The sequence below is a fragment of the Neltuma alba genome, unplaced genomic scaffold (assembly GCF_004799145.2).
Source record: "Neltuma alba isolate B1F8T4 unplaced genomic scaffold, ASM479914v2 tig00008085_pilon, whole genome shotgun sequence".
NCBI classification, from domain to species: domain Eukaryota; kingdom Viridiplantae; phylum Streptophyta; class Magnoliopsida; order Fabales; family Fabaceae; genus Neltuma; species Neltuma alba.
In genome coordinates this window covers 36,627-51,403 of record NW_021634942.1, presented here as the reverse complement: position 1 = coordinate 51,403, position 14,777 = coordinate 36,627, and the positions used below count along the sequence as shown (strand labels likewise).

General features: G+C 37.5%; 2 protein-coding genes across 5 annotated transcripts; both read right to left on the bottom strand.

Annotated features, from left to right (window-relative positions):
• Positions 1–496: 496 nt before the first annotated feature.
• LOC114753704 (protein PHOX1) lies at positions 497–4,320 on the bottom strand. 3 transcript variants are annotated; one of them, XR_003741040.1, is made up of 3 exons: positions 2,092–4,319; positions 1,764–2,005; positions 497–820 (listed from the first exon to the last, which is right to left on the bottom strand). XR_003741040.1 is itself a non-coding variant. In XM_028942410.1 (2 exons), the coding sequence occupies exons 1-2, from the start codon at positions 4,052–4,054 to the stop codon at positions 1,857–1,859; spliced, it is 2,112 nt and encodes a 703-aa protein (XP_028798243.1). In that variant the 5' UTR covers positions 4,055–4,320; the 3' UTR covers positions 1,758–1,856. The 3 variants fall into 3 exon arrangements, 1 of the variants encoding a protein (XP_028798243.1); XR_003741041.1 differs by lacking the exon at positions 497–820 and adding an exon at positions 994–1,180 and having other exon boundaries at positions 2,092–4,320; XM_028942410.1 differs by lacking the exon at positions 497–820 and having other exon boundaries at positions 1,758–2,005; positions 2,092–4,320.
• Positions 4,321–9,224: 4,904 nt separating this feature from the next.
• Positions 9,225–10,715, bottom strand: LOC114753705 (uncharacterized). Of its 2 annotated transcripts, none has more exons than XM_028942411.1 (2): positions 9,450–10,715; positions 9,225–9,364 (listed from the first exon to the last, which is right to left on the bottom strand). In XM_028942411.1, the coding sequence occupies exon 1, from the start codon at positions 10,640–10,642 to the stop codon at positions 9,986–9,988; it is 657 nt and encodes a 218-aa protein (XP_028798244.1). In that variant the 5' UTR covers positions 10,643–10,715; the 3' UTR covers positions 9,225–9,364; positions 9,450–9,985. The 2 variants fall into 2 exon arrangements, with proteins under 2 accessions (XP_028798244.1, XP_028798245.1); XM_028942412.1 differs by having other exon boundaries at positions 9,225–9,360.
• Between the last annotated feature and the right edge of the window lie 4,062 nt (positions 10,716–14,777).

The window sequence follows — 14,777 nt, the reverse complement described above, 5'->3', positions numbered from 1 at the left end:
TAACTCTACAGAGCGATCTCCAAAACAAAGTCATATGGCTCAGATCTATCGACTTGTAGAGTGCCAAAAAAATAGCTTCAAGATTGATAGCTAAAATATACTCCTCTGGTTCTATTTATATAACAAAAAAATATATTTTTTGATCCTATTTATAAGACATTGAGAGAAATTTTTTGTATGAATATGTAATTTTATCTCTCATTTATTATTGTGTTGACTTTGTTTATATGAGGCATAATGTATATTAAATAGGTATAAAGTTAAAAAGTCATTAAATTTTAAATAAGAGTTAATGAAATTTAAAGTTTTTCTTAATTTATGTAAAACATGCTGAAAATACCTTATAAATAGGATCAGAAGAGTAAAAATTAATAGAATAGATAAGAAAAATCGAGTTAGCATTAGCTAAGAAGCCTTATCCTCCAGCATTCCCGCCACAGCATTGAATAATATGGCTTATTATAAATATTATATTTTATATTGATATTGACAACTATAATGAAAGAAAAGTATTTATTTCCATGCTTTAAAAACAATACCGTATCCTGCCATCTACCACCCATGGATTGTTACAATTCACAAAACAATATTGACTCCAACTATGCAGCAAACTGACCAAATCAAATCATTCACCATCTCAAAATGACAAATGAAATCATCACACCATCACTCCCAACTATGTATAAAGAATAGCAACCTCGCAGCAAGCCTCCTCAAGAATACAACACACGACCAACACCAAAACAAAATACAAGCATAGCTCCAACCATTGGGCTACACAAAGCACTCTTGGGGGGAAAAGGGAGAGTAAAAAATACCCCTGCAATCAAAAGACAAGAAATCCATCAATTCAGTACACCCTCATGATTTTAACAATGGTGAAATTGAAAACACCAAACAAGGAAAGCAAGCATGTTTCAAATGTTGCTTGAAACATTGAAAAAAAATTCTCTGTACAATCGAAAAGCACACAAACTCAAGACATATGGTTTCACTATGTTTCTCTATCATCCAAGAAAACAGAGCATCAACATTGTTCTCACAAATGTTGTTGGTCAACACAATGCAACGACACATGTCCCCTTGCATTGCCAAAAGTATATATGCCCAAAACTTCAGATATAACACGCTTTTACAGTGATGTCTCGAGAGACGATTAATCCATGAGCGTACGAAAGCCCTGCGAACTTAAACAAGTTGGCAGACTGCAAACTTTTCATAGCTGTGTGAAAAATCACATCACAAACAGCATGTTTGAACTTTTCCCGCAACCAGAGGCAACCATTTAACCCGGATCTTGTCAGACCCTTGACATGACAACACCCCTATTTTAAAATCACTAGCACAAGTTTCAAAACAGGTTTCACAGGATTGAGATCAACAGGATGCAAGTAAGTTTACATTATGATTTATGGGCAATTCACAAATTGCCTAATTGCCAATGCACATAAACGAAGAGTTATGCAACTTCTACAGGGATTTTCTCCAGCACCTTTGTGAGTATTGAAATGTAATCTCCCAGAAGCATTCTGCGATTTTCACTTCAGGAATTTAACAGAAATACAAATCCTATTGAGGTTACCAGAAGCATATACAGAAATATTTCAGAACAGGAAAAGCGCTTTCCAAAAATTTCTATTGTTCATGAAAACATAATTTCAGCTATCATTATCTACTCTTTTCATGAATGCCACATCAAAATACCTTTTTGGAACAATCACGAAGTCAGGAAAAAGGGAAACAAAAGGCACAATCTAATTTACCTGTTTTAAATGGGATGAAAAAGCCATCACAAATATTAAGAAACAGAGGCATGAATATATGCCTCCAAAGAATTTCAAGCTCTTGAAGAAAACTCAAAAATGCTCCAAGATGTGATGAAGTCTCGGAACACGCCGCCGGAACAGTGGTTCAAGGCGAAACGATGGTACACCAAATTGCCACCTCTGAGCATCATACATTTCATTCCACGCCTGTACTATCTCGTCGATTTTGAAACCCAAACCTGTGGTTATGAAAATTGTCAGTTATATTTTCTAATCCTGAAGGACAACAGGTGAAATATACACAATCATTTTCAACATCCCATACCTTCTAGTGCTGTTTGATTGGAACAATGATTCTTTATCATGACCCCTATATCTGTTGGAGAAGCTCCGGCAAGTTCAAACTTCTCAACAGCAACCTCCAGACATTCCTCCCATGAAGATAAGCCAATCTTATATTCCACAACAGAACGCTCATACAATATGGTGCCCCATAAAATATATATTTGGGACCTCACATTTGTAGCCTGCTCTGCAGCTTCATCAGAAGAAATATCCTTGAGAAGACCATCTAAGCCCATTTTTTCCAAATGCGCTCTATATTTATCAAATTTGGATAGTCCATTTAAACGCTGCTCTTCAATCTCCTCCCACATCAGCATGCCTCTATCCATGCTGTCCTCTGCCTTGTTATATAGTTGTAAAACCTCACTGGAAGGGCCATCCTCTAAATTCATTTTGCATGCCAATGCATAATACCAGCAGAGCTTTGCTTGCTCGAACTGCTGATGGCCAAGTGCCAGAAATCCCTCATAGAAGTCTGGTTTCATTTTCAAGGCTTCTTCATATCTCATCTCTGCTTTCTTGTACTCCTTTCTTGCCCACTCATATGCAGCTTTAATTCGCTCATGAGCAGATTCTTTTGACCCATCCTCTGAAATGGAAACACGCCTCCTTGCCCTGGACATGTGAACATTACCCCAATTAAATAATGCCAAAGCCGCCATCTCTTGAAATTTATCTGCAGCGATTTCAAAAAGCTCTTGAGCATCGTCACTCGTTACCACATCTTCCAAGGCTTCTGAATATAGCTTCATTCCCACCTCATGCATATCCAAATATGAATCAGAATCAAACCCAACATGGTTCTTGAACATCCTAGCAAATTGGATTATCCAATCCTCCACATTAGTCAGCTTATTCGCCAAATCCTTGCCTGCTTCCTTTGGCGCATGCTCAATACCATCACCTGGCATCTCATCCCCATTGGTTATTCCATCATAAGTCGGTTCCTCCTCTGGATTGACTTCCGTAATATAGAGCCGAAGAGAACCCAAGGCATCACCTGAAGATTCAGCTAATCTTAATTCATCAGTAGTAGTGATGGTAACCAAATCACCCTCTTGATCCTTATATTTAACAAGAACACCCTTCAATCCAGCAAATCGATCCTTAATTATATCCCTCACCAACCTCATGCTACAATTCAATGGCAACTGCGCCCACCTTATATCCTCTCCAAATACCAACTTCGCCGTCCTTGTGACTACTTTTTCTTCTTTAACAGGCTCCAGAACCACTTCCTTTTTCGCAATTGTTTTTGACACCACTTCTTTATCTTTAACAGCATTCGCAGTATCCTCAAGAATCACCTTATCCTTTGCCTTGCTCTCACTCTTTTTACTTTTCTTTTTCTTTATTTTTTCTCTTACCACTTTGCTCACAGGGGCAGCGGTAGGTTGCTCCAAACTTGCCAAATCTTTCTCATCAATAGTGATGCCTTTTTCTTCCATGGTCTTTTTCAAACTCCCAAGAATCTCCAATGCATTGAGATTATTAGGCTCCACGGTCAAAACAAAATTAACATCTCTGAGCGCATAATCGAATCGATTCAATGCTTCATAGCACTTTGCTCTTCTCAATAGAGCCTTGCTATATCTTTGTGATACTTCAAGAGCTAGATTACATTCATTGATTGCTCGAGGGTATTCTCCAAGACCGAGTTGCATATAACACGCAGCCATATTGGTACGCAAGTGTGCCACATCTATGTGGTTTCCGGGAAGGAGCTTGAGGGCCTTTTCATACTTCAACACAGCCCCCTCATGATCCCTTTTCTGAAAGAGTCTATTGCCTTCTTCCTTGAGATCCTGTGACATGTTGATGAAGATTGCCGTGTCTTCGTCGAAAGCTTTGGAAGTCCTCTCAGAGGGCTTGCTCTGCTTGCCGCTTGCATGCGCAGCCTTATGTGTTACAGGATCCTTCTTCTTACCGGTGGGCTTCCCCATTGATAGTTTAACAACAAACAAACAAAACGAAAGTATCCCCAATATCAAAGTCCAACAATTCTAATAATAAGCACAACCCCTCCACAGAAAAAAATATATGGAATCCCAAAACTTTATATAACAGAAAGTAGCAGAATCAAAAGTAAAAGAAACAATGGAACAGATATTCTTATATCCTAGCCCCGAACCACTTCAATCCATCAAGATTTAGGCAGAAGAACTTATGACGAGGCAGGAGTTTGTTATTGAAAAGAAACAAACAAACAAACAAAAAACGATTGTTTTTTGGGGGATGGGAAACAACACTCTTTCTCAAGCTTGGCGCCTTTTTTTTGTTTTTGTTTTGCTCCTCCGTTGTCTGAATCTATTCAGCCAGACTAATCCAGAAAGAATCAAAGAAGAATTTCACAATAAAATTAAAAGCTTGGAAGTGGTATATCGGTGGAAACTGAATAGAGGGAGGGAGAAGAGGAAGCGTCAGTGGAGGTCTGGGTTGGAGCATGAATGCGAAAGCATGTCCAAGTACTCCGTCTTTGTGCTAGGGTTTGCATTCATCCAAGTCAACGCTGGCAAACGAACAGAGAAGTCCCACTTGCCCCGAAGGCGCGTGTAACAGTAAGTAAACACTACGTATGTTGTTAAAATGTCCAAATAAATTGAAACCAGTTGCCGGCTAAATTTGACCATAAATATTGTGATATGAGCTTTTTTTTTTAAAGCATAAATACTCCTAAATAATAAAAAAATGAAAAATACAAATATACAACCATATCGTGTTTTTAAATAATAATAAGTAGATTTGATTGGCTGAAAAAAATAGATATCATAAATCGGATGTCCCCGAAGGGACAAATAGATATGATAAATGATTATAAACGATTGAGTAATGAAAATGTCAACTAGGACAGACGGCGTGCTCGGAAGACAAACGAGAAAAAACAAAGTATCTACAGATATGAGGCTGATTAGAACAGTTTATAAATTATTTTTTAATAGTGATTTATAGAATACAAGACAAATACGTAAAAGGAGTTTTATCTCGATTTATATGAAACATGTTTATAAAAGATTTTTTTAATCTTTCCAAACAGACACATGCCCAAATCAATAGAATATTCTTTTTTTTTTGGGTGAAAAGAGGATTCTTAATTTCAACCTATAGAAAGTTTTTTTTTTAATGCTTAAAGCATGGAAAAGCTTTTCCCAGGTTAAAATGTCTTACTTTTTAATTGTCAGTTTTTTTTACTGCAATTTAGCTGTTAAATTTAAAACATAACGGGGTCAAAAGAACAAGAAAAATTGTGGGTCCCAAAATGATTCCCGGAGGGCCGGTCTACAGCGATGGGGAAGGAGTAAAAGACAAAACCATGGTGGTGTCCGGTCCTTTAATTTTTGGCGTAGTATTGTTTAATACTATGTCCAATTTTTAATATAAAAATTTATTTGATTTTTATTTTGATTTTAAATGTAAGAGTTTAATTCTTTTCGTCTATCATATTTATCTATTTTTTAAAATAATTTTTATAACAATACTAGTTTTGGCCAATATACTTTATCAGTAAGGATTACATTTATTTATTACAAATAAGTAACTTAATTGGTTTTTTGAATCTACTCAAATTAATCAACTAACTGTTGTATTAAAGACTAGAGGTAGTATTCAACCACTTTTTAATTTTAACAAAAAAATTTTGGTTCAAAGCTAAACAGAAGTCTAGTTGTTTTGTTTATTAGTATTGTCATCTAAATAAGTGATACGTAGGGCTAGTAAAACAGGCCAACCCACGGGTTACGGGTTGGCCTGTGACAGGCTGTGGGTTATTTGGGTCGGGCTCAAAAGGTCTGTTTTCTGACTGGTTGGTATTTTGCCAACTCTAACCCACCAATCCGCTAGATTTTTTTAAAAATTTTTTCTCATAAATAATTAAAAATTAAAAAAATCAGAAATGATTTTAAGTATTCCAAGCATTTAAACAAAATTATAACACATTAAAATACAAAATATACAATTGTCCACAGTCCAAACTCCAAACAGGATAAAACACAAGTTCAAACATAAATTTTTCCTACCTTTCCAGCCCACCTCTTGATATTTTAACATATATAAAAATAAAAAAAATTTAGGTAGGACCTGCCAACCCACGGGCTGACCCATTGCAAGCTCGGGTTGTAATAGTGCTGGCTCATATTTTTTAGGTGGTGGATGGTTAGCCAACAGCCAACCCTAATCCACCTCTTTTGACAGGTTGACGGGTTCGACCCGTGGGTCCAACCCATATTGCATGTTTTAGTGACAGGAATAGCAGGTTCTTCTTAGAATATGCCGCAAGTAGGCGATGAAAACATGAATTTTCATTTAATATTTTCATCCTTTATATTCAAAATGGCAACATTAAACATTTCATAATCCTAAGTGTTTTCATAAGATGCATGGTGAGAATTCTACACCCGTGGGATCATTCTTTTATTTGCATTTGCTAATGATCAAATGTTAAGCGGGTGAACCATATATACATACGGTAACCCGATGAACAATTTGAACGATGCAAGGAAATACAAAAATAGTATAAAAAAAAATCACAACAATACAGGATAAGCTTAATAATAATTACCTCCGGTTCTAATTATAAGACCCAGTTGACTAATTTGAAGAAATTAAGAAAGTAAGTTAAGTTAGTTATTTGTAATAAATAAGTGTTGTCATTCCTAAAATATACTTGCTAATTAAGTATATTAGCTAGAACTATCATTATTAGCAGGACTATATTGGAAAAAAATACATAAATATGAGAGGCAAAATAGATTGGGGTCTTATAATTAGAAACAAACTAAAAGTAAAATGAGATCTTATATTAAGGACATGAGGTAGTATGCAAATATGTGCGGAGAATATAAAATGGATTCCAAACCTAGGAATATGCTGCCCTCCCTGTAGATCTCTTTTCCGCAAACATAAAAGGCCAGCATGTTTTTGAAGTCCCCAACGTCACGTTTCCAAGCCTCAGCCTTTAAGATGGCCACCATCAGAAATTATTCACTTCACCAACCTCTGCCATATCTGATTCCTGTCGGCAGGAGCAAACAGCATCCAATTCAAGGAGTTTGGAATCCTTGGGTGCTGCTACGTTGTTAGCATATTACCCTTTAGCTGCCTTGAGGAAACTGGCCAGGGGTGGATAATATCACGACAAGGGCAAAGGTTGGTCATTATTCACGCTTCTGTCCCTGTCGCTTTCCCTCGGTTGTTTCACTACCACGAATTAACGCTGTAACTCAACCGTCCGCATCATGCTCTCTGCTTTTTGTGACCCGCAGTGGAGAGGCGTCATTCTTGTTTTAGAGGCACGCGTGAGTGTAGTGATGAAGCACTGAAGTTGGAATCTCACTGTTGAGGATGGAATTTGCAATTTTGTTTTTTGAAAAAAATTTGGGTGAGTTGGTCCTGCTGATGGAATTTGCAATTGTGCAGACCTGAAAGACGAAAAAACGGAAGCCCAATATGGTGTACGAAGAGAGGGCCTTTTTTTTTTGGGGGACCACAATAAGCATAAGCTGAACAATAAAACAAAATAAGGATGATGGCCGAAAGTGGCCCACAAATTATGTACTCCAAAATGCATTGCTGCCACATGGTCACGTTGGTTGGTTGTCCCGTGAGTCGGTGGATACGGAGAATATCACCAGAACCTGAACCTCACAGACCGATTTCTGTTTTTAATTTAAGGCAGAGCAGGGGCAGAGACTCAAATACAGCACCGAGAATAAAATAAGGGAGTCGGGATAGACAGAACCAAGGAAGACAAGAGTGTAGGAGGTGGAGTGGATAAGGGGGTGGGTGTGTGGGTTCATGAACGGAAGGACCACAATAATACGCACCAGCCTTACTCGTCGCCGCCTCTCCTTAAAAATTCTTCCTTCCTCGTCACTCTTCATGCCTGTCTTTCCCTCCCTCGGTGAATGGTTTATATATGTTAATTTGTTTGGCAGCCATTGTCTCCCAATATTATAATTGTTTTGAGAGATCTACATTCCTGAATAAGCCTCTCCAGAATTCCAGAAATTGATGGGGAAATTCCTGCGCGGGATTGGGATTTTATGATGCTTTTGCGTACGGGAAACAAGCAGGGGCCAAACCCAGGCCTAGGCATTTGACAGGGGGAATAGGAGGATGAGGACGAGACCATTCTTCTTGTCTCATTCTTCAAGGTCGGCTCATTCATTCATGGGTCTACCTTTTTCATTCACAGCGCCACACGTCCCCCGCCGCTTTCCCCTCGCAAAATTGAGTGGCCACAAGCGTGTGATCCAACACACGTCTCTTTCCCCATTTCACCACCCTACCCTTCGCCGTCTCCTCAATTTCGTCTACTTGACTTTCCCCCTAAATTTGAACCACTTCCCATCTCTATTCCATTCACATCCAATTCGTTGCTAGATAGCAAATATACGACTTGTATGATATATTTTTCCCCGTGAGTTACGTATCCACCTTTTCTTTTATCGATTTCTCAAAATCACAATTCACAACCTTGCATCTAAAAGAAAACTTCACGGAGTACAATGCTAATTCGTTTTATCTTCATCTTTCTAACATTTTTGTCATTTTACTCCCTAATTTTGGTTTTTGCCTCTATCTATCTTCTACATCTGACACCCTCGTTTAAATTTGTTTTTTTAAAAAAAGTACAATTTCTTACAAAATAATGCTACTAAATAATTAACTTAATCAATGATTCAATCTCCTAGACCAATTTTTTAGTGTACATGAATTAATTAACTAAATCTTAAGACGTGAGAATATCAAGACAGAATATTCTTTTTTTTATTATGTTTTGGTCTGAACTCTGACCCGACGATGTCCCGGTTTCAATTTCATGCACATTTTTCGTCCGAGTCACTGCATTATTTTCTCACACTGGGTTAAAATGCTTTTCCATCGTCTTCACTAATCAAGCCACAATGGCCAGCGGGCTCGGTCTCTTGGTCATGTCCCTCCCCTTCAACTTACCACTCGAATCTTCTCAATTTATTATTCCCTCCCAAGTTTTTGACCTGATATTCCCTCCCGAGTTTGAATTCCTTTTCCCTGAAGGGCCAGTTTACATTTTAAATCATTACATTACACTTCTTTTCTTCATTTTGCCGTGATTCCATCATTAATTCGATCCCCTAATAATCTTTGATTTGATTTCGTTCTTTACACATTTTTTTAAAGCTAACTTGTAAGATGTCGCCTTCAAGGTGACCAACAGATGGAATCCATCTCCCGTGGCAAACACGAAGCCCATCTCCAGCCGCAGCACCCTCTAGCTAAGAAAAACGAAATGCAATTGAAGAATTAAACAATTCCAAGACAAATTTTAAAATGAAAAAAGAAATGAAAGAGAGCGCATACCTAAAGAGCACCAGAACGCGACGGAGAGTCAATGGCGACACGGAATACCGGCAACAGCGCCACCAGATAGAACGGCAAACATAACCGAACCGCTATGCTGCAAAAAATAACGGGATGGATCACGCCATTCACGAAAGAAGTTTATAATCTTATCATACCAAAAATCTTTCTAGGTTTCAGTTTTAATTATTGGGGTCGAAAAATTGATCCCAAGTTAACCGATATGCGACTTATGTTTTATTCGAATTATGATTTAGGGAAAATATAGAGTCCATTAAACTCCTTCCATAGCTAATGGTATGTACATAAAGGATCTATCTGGGTCCAGGCTCAAAGTTCTACTACGGAACCCTTCACGGATTCCGGCAACGACCCCGAACGTTGACTTGAACCGACAATGCTCCAGACGACGAAAGCAAAACTCGCCGGAGGGGACGCGCTGCAAATCTCTCGCCGTCTTAACAGCTTCGCAGAATTCCATCTCTGGCGGCGTACCTCAATGCAGAAAAACACGAGTAAACCTGTCAAGGTGAATATCAGATATCCTCTGCCTTGGACATGATCGAAAGACGACTGGGCCGGGGCTCGAACGCCGCTCTCCTCCTAAGCTGATGAGACGAAGGTCGAATCAAAGCGGTCAGTGCTCTCTTAACCCACTCACCTTCAACCCCTCCTATTCTCACCAAGGAGTTCTTCATCGCCGATCTGCGCATGTTCAGCCGATTGGAGGGGTATGAGTAGGCGTGATTGCTGCTGTTATGATTCGGCATATTCCTATGAAGGCTGCATCTAAACGAACCAGGATGTGACGTTGGCGCGCACATACAGGTCTTCTTCTGGAAAGAGATGGGATGGTTCTTCCTACCGATGACATGGTTGGAGATGGATCGATTGGGAGAGACGGAGCGTCGATCAATTGAGAATTTGACGGCGGAAGACGGTGGCGTAGAGCTATACAAATTGACCTGCGTAGGAGAAGCGGAGCGATGATGCGTGTGATGGTGATGGTGTTGGGGTTCCGTGAAGAAAGTGGAACAGGGAGATGAGAAACTGGAGCCTGAAGAAGAAGCGAAAGCATATGATGGTGAAGAAAAGGGAATGTTTGAGGTGGAGTAAGAGCAGAATCTTCCAGAGGGTGAGAGCGAGCGAAGCACTGGTCCGCTTGATCTTGTTCTGGAAGACGAGGCAGCCATTTTCCGGGAAGAAGAAATAAAAGAAAGCGAAATTTTCAAAAAGGAAACAGAAGTAACAGAAGAGGGATGATAAAATATCTTGTTCCTCAAAGACCCCTTGAGGGAAGTTGGTTTGGCAAACCTAGCGAGTCTCGGAGGCTGTTTATATAGCTGCCCGCGGAAGAGGGTTAAGGGTAATAGCGGGAAAAGACCGGGGGTGTTAAGGAATTACGAAATCGGGGTTAACTAACTCAACTATAGTTAAAGAAGGGTTTGATGAAGAAGTAATTGAGGGAGTGGTATGGATTCTGATCGAACGGCTGAAGCGAGATGAACTGCACAAAAGGACGTTGAGGGAACAGCTTCGGCAAGGGAGACGCAAAGGCTGCCAAGTATGAGATTATTTATGAAAACACTGAGCGCAAACGTACGAGATGCCCACATATATCTCTGAGTCAAAACAACATGCCAACTACCGAACTACGTATGACTTTCCCACATGCTTTCTCCAATCTGCCTTGAAGTTTTATGGAAATAACCGCTGTGTCCCTCTCTGAAACCCCCGGTCATTTACGTTCTCCGCGTACGCTTCCCGCCAATTGGTGGCTGTGCTTTATTGCTTTAATCCACCTTTTTTCTAAATACTTCTACTTCACAATTCTCAGGCCAACGAAATTAACTTAAAACTTCCTCACAGATACAGTTCACGTGCTAAATTACTGATATTTTGCCCAAAATAAGAGAATGTGTGTTCATGAGGCGGGCAAGTGAACAAAATTAGCCGGGTGGTTTGGGGCATGTGAATGTAATTTTATACTTTTATGGGAAAATTATAAGTACGGAATTTTAAAAACCAGTGACCGAGTCTAGGTTGAGGAGCAAAAGTCGTGTGTACATTTATTAAAATACTGTGCATTCCATGTATCGTACAAGTTTAAAAAGAGGTAAATTGTTTATGTCTTGTAAATGAGAAAAAAATGAAAGAGGTTAAAAATTATCCATCGTATCTTTAATATAAGACATATTGAACTAATTTGATTAGATTTAAAAAAATTAGATAAATTAGTTAATTATAAGAAATATGACTTTTTTTTAAATACCATAACCATCTTCCTTGATATCCTCCCTTCTTTTTTCATTTGATTATGGTTGAAAGGTAATTTAGAAAAAATTAATAAATATAAGAAATAAATCTTATATTTTTTATCAAAATCAATTCAATAATTAGATCATATATTAAGAATGTGAAGAGTATAATATTTCAGTTTAAACATCTCAAAGGTCAAAATTTTATAGGAAAAAGCAGTGTCTAATTTGGTATTCTACAAATATATGGGGTGTTCGGATTGCAACCAAACCATGGTTTCAGAAGTGATTTTACGGTCTACAAAGCAAATATATAGAGGAGTTTATCTTGATTTACAGAAAATACTTTTAAAAGCATTTCTGAGCGTTTCCAAACACTCTTATAGTCAAATGAATAAACGCTCTTGTATCAAGTTTTTTTTAAAAATGCTATCAAATTTATTATTATCAGTATATTTCTTATCATGATTGTTCAATATCTATTAACTTGTTAATAAATTTTGTTCGATGCAGAGTTATTTTTGTTATTTAGTTATATTTACAAAATACGAGATGAGATATCACTAGTTTTTTGAGATTTCGACTTTTTAAGATTACAATTTTCAGTGTTATTTTCCATATAAATAAAGTGATCTGTTACGATTTTTAATGTGTGTGCAGATTAAAAGAATCAAGTTTATAAAGTACTTAATTGAACAAAAATCGGGGAGACCACGGAAGGAAGGGCGTGGGAGAGACGCCAAGGGAAGTTGAAGATGAAGAAAATTGAAGAGGGGGCCCTGTGGAGGTAGTGGGGTGGGGGATTTGTTGGACTCATTCAACTGCATTGGTCTGCCAATTTAACTCAACCATCTGACTTTGTCAGTTGCTTACTTAACTTGTCAAAGCAATAAAGATTTATTTATTTCATGATTAAGGAGATTTTTTTTTCCTTAAATTATTTTCTGGACGCTAAACCATTAGGCCGTATGATGTTGCCATCAGAATATTAAAAAATGTGCAATGGTGATCCTCCGTTAAGCATTGGTTTTGATGGTTGGCTGATCAGAAAAACTATAAATAAATACCTTGGGAAAATATCACTACCAATTAATTACAAACGAATGCTAAATTTACCAGTTACATATAAGATCAAAATATCATTTTAACCAACTATCTTGACGTGGTAATTCAGTAATTGTGTAATTTTAAATATAACGCACTTCGTTTTACAGAAATTTTACGTTGATGTTAGCTTATTTATTGGCAAGATCATGTACATTGCGTGAATGCAAAATCTAGTTGCTAGTTAAGTTTAAAGTCACACTAACCCTAGAGTGCGATGTGAAACCCACGCACGCAGATGCACGACAAGAACCACGCGCTCTGTCCTCTACGTATATTATCTTCCGTCAATGGTGGACGAGGAAAATGGAAAAATGACGCGAGCGAGAAACTGCAGAAGGCAGAGGGAAAATGTCGAATACAAAAATGCAATATGAAACGGGAGATTCTTAATTCCAACGATAACAATTGACTCCGATTGATTCCGACACAAATGCACAACTATTTCATTTTTTTGGGGTCTAAACACGCAAGTTTCCTCTCACAGTGTTTCTTAGCTTGTTCTCAATTTTATTTTTTATTACATGCAAGTTTAAATTAATTGGATTTCAAAAATTTATTAAGGTTAAGATATATATCCAGACTCATAAAAGTACCTATAAATGTACTAACAAATTACGCATCAATAAATTTCTCACATTGCAGTATAGATTATGAGCCCATTTCTTATCGTCTTGTTAGTTGTCTATCTTTTTTAATGGTGTAAATTACATGTCTCTTTTTTTGTTAAAGTATAAGTGTCCTTCTTTTGGAAGCAATCCTATTTGAGACACTGTCGGGCACTAAATGTGGACACCTCTCCCAACGGGGATTCGAATCTTGATTCACCACATTATGGGAGATTAACCATTTCTGCTAGACCCAACTCCTGTTGGTAATTATATGTCTCTTGACATCAATGGAATATTGATTTATCCTTGGAAGTTTGGGGAGCCCAACAGGTTGCAAGCAAGAGGCAAGTTGATGAAAGGGGTTGTCTCAGCCACGTTATAGTTTGATAAGAATGCATAATAATGATTTAGGGAATGGGGGCAAGCTTCTGAAATTTCCACGCACCACAGTAAATGCTTTAATGAGAATACAAGTAGAGAAGGTTAAGTAACGATGTATTATTTTGTTTGCGTGCGTATGGGGAGAATGGGTAATTAGAATAAAAGGCGAAGTTAATGAGAAAAAGACATGCAGCTAACCAGCGTAGAGATGAAAGAGACGGTGTTCTGATTTTCATAAATAGGGAAAGATGAGCCAATGTTAGGCCAACAATTTCATGTGTGTGGGGTGCATACATGGCAGGTGACTAAATTGGAGGGGTACAAAGTCGCAAGGTGCATAATTAAATAAAGAAATTGGGCACCAACTCTGTTTCTTTTTTTACCCTTTTTATCCTCACTGTTGTGTAATGTCTAAAAGAGGAAGTTGTTTACCATCCACCAATCATAAATATATGATATCAAATTTATAACGAGTATGCTGTTTATAAATTAGGAAAAGGTGAGCTTACTCTATAGAAAGAGAACTAAACAGTGACAAGCATAATAAAAATTACATATAAAATTTGAACTTATTACTTTCGTTTCTAAATATAAAAGTCAGTTAATTAATTTGTAAACATTAAAAAATTATTTTTCAGTTATATGCATCAAAAACTGCCTCTCTTTGAATGCCCCTTAACATGCATTAAAGAGAATTTGGTAAAAAAAAAAAAAGAGTTTAGGAGACAAAATAAATTGATCTCTTATATCTATCATGAAAAAAATAATTCTATATTGATTAGCTTTTTTATATGAGTAGAGTTTTGTGTTGATTTAGGTAAAGATACTACCTTTGAGAAGTTGAAACAAACACACATAGAAAACAATATATTCACTGAATAATGTAGACCAATAATAGAATGAGAAGCAACCAAAAAGGACGGCAAAACCAAAATATCAATCCTCCGGTCTGCCAATATTAATTTTTAATTATC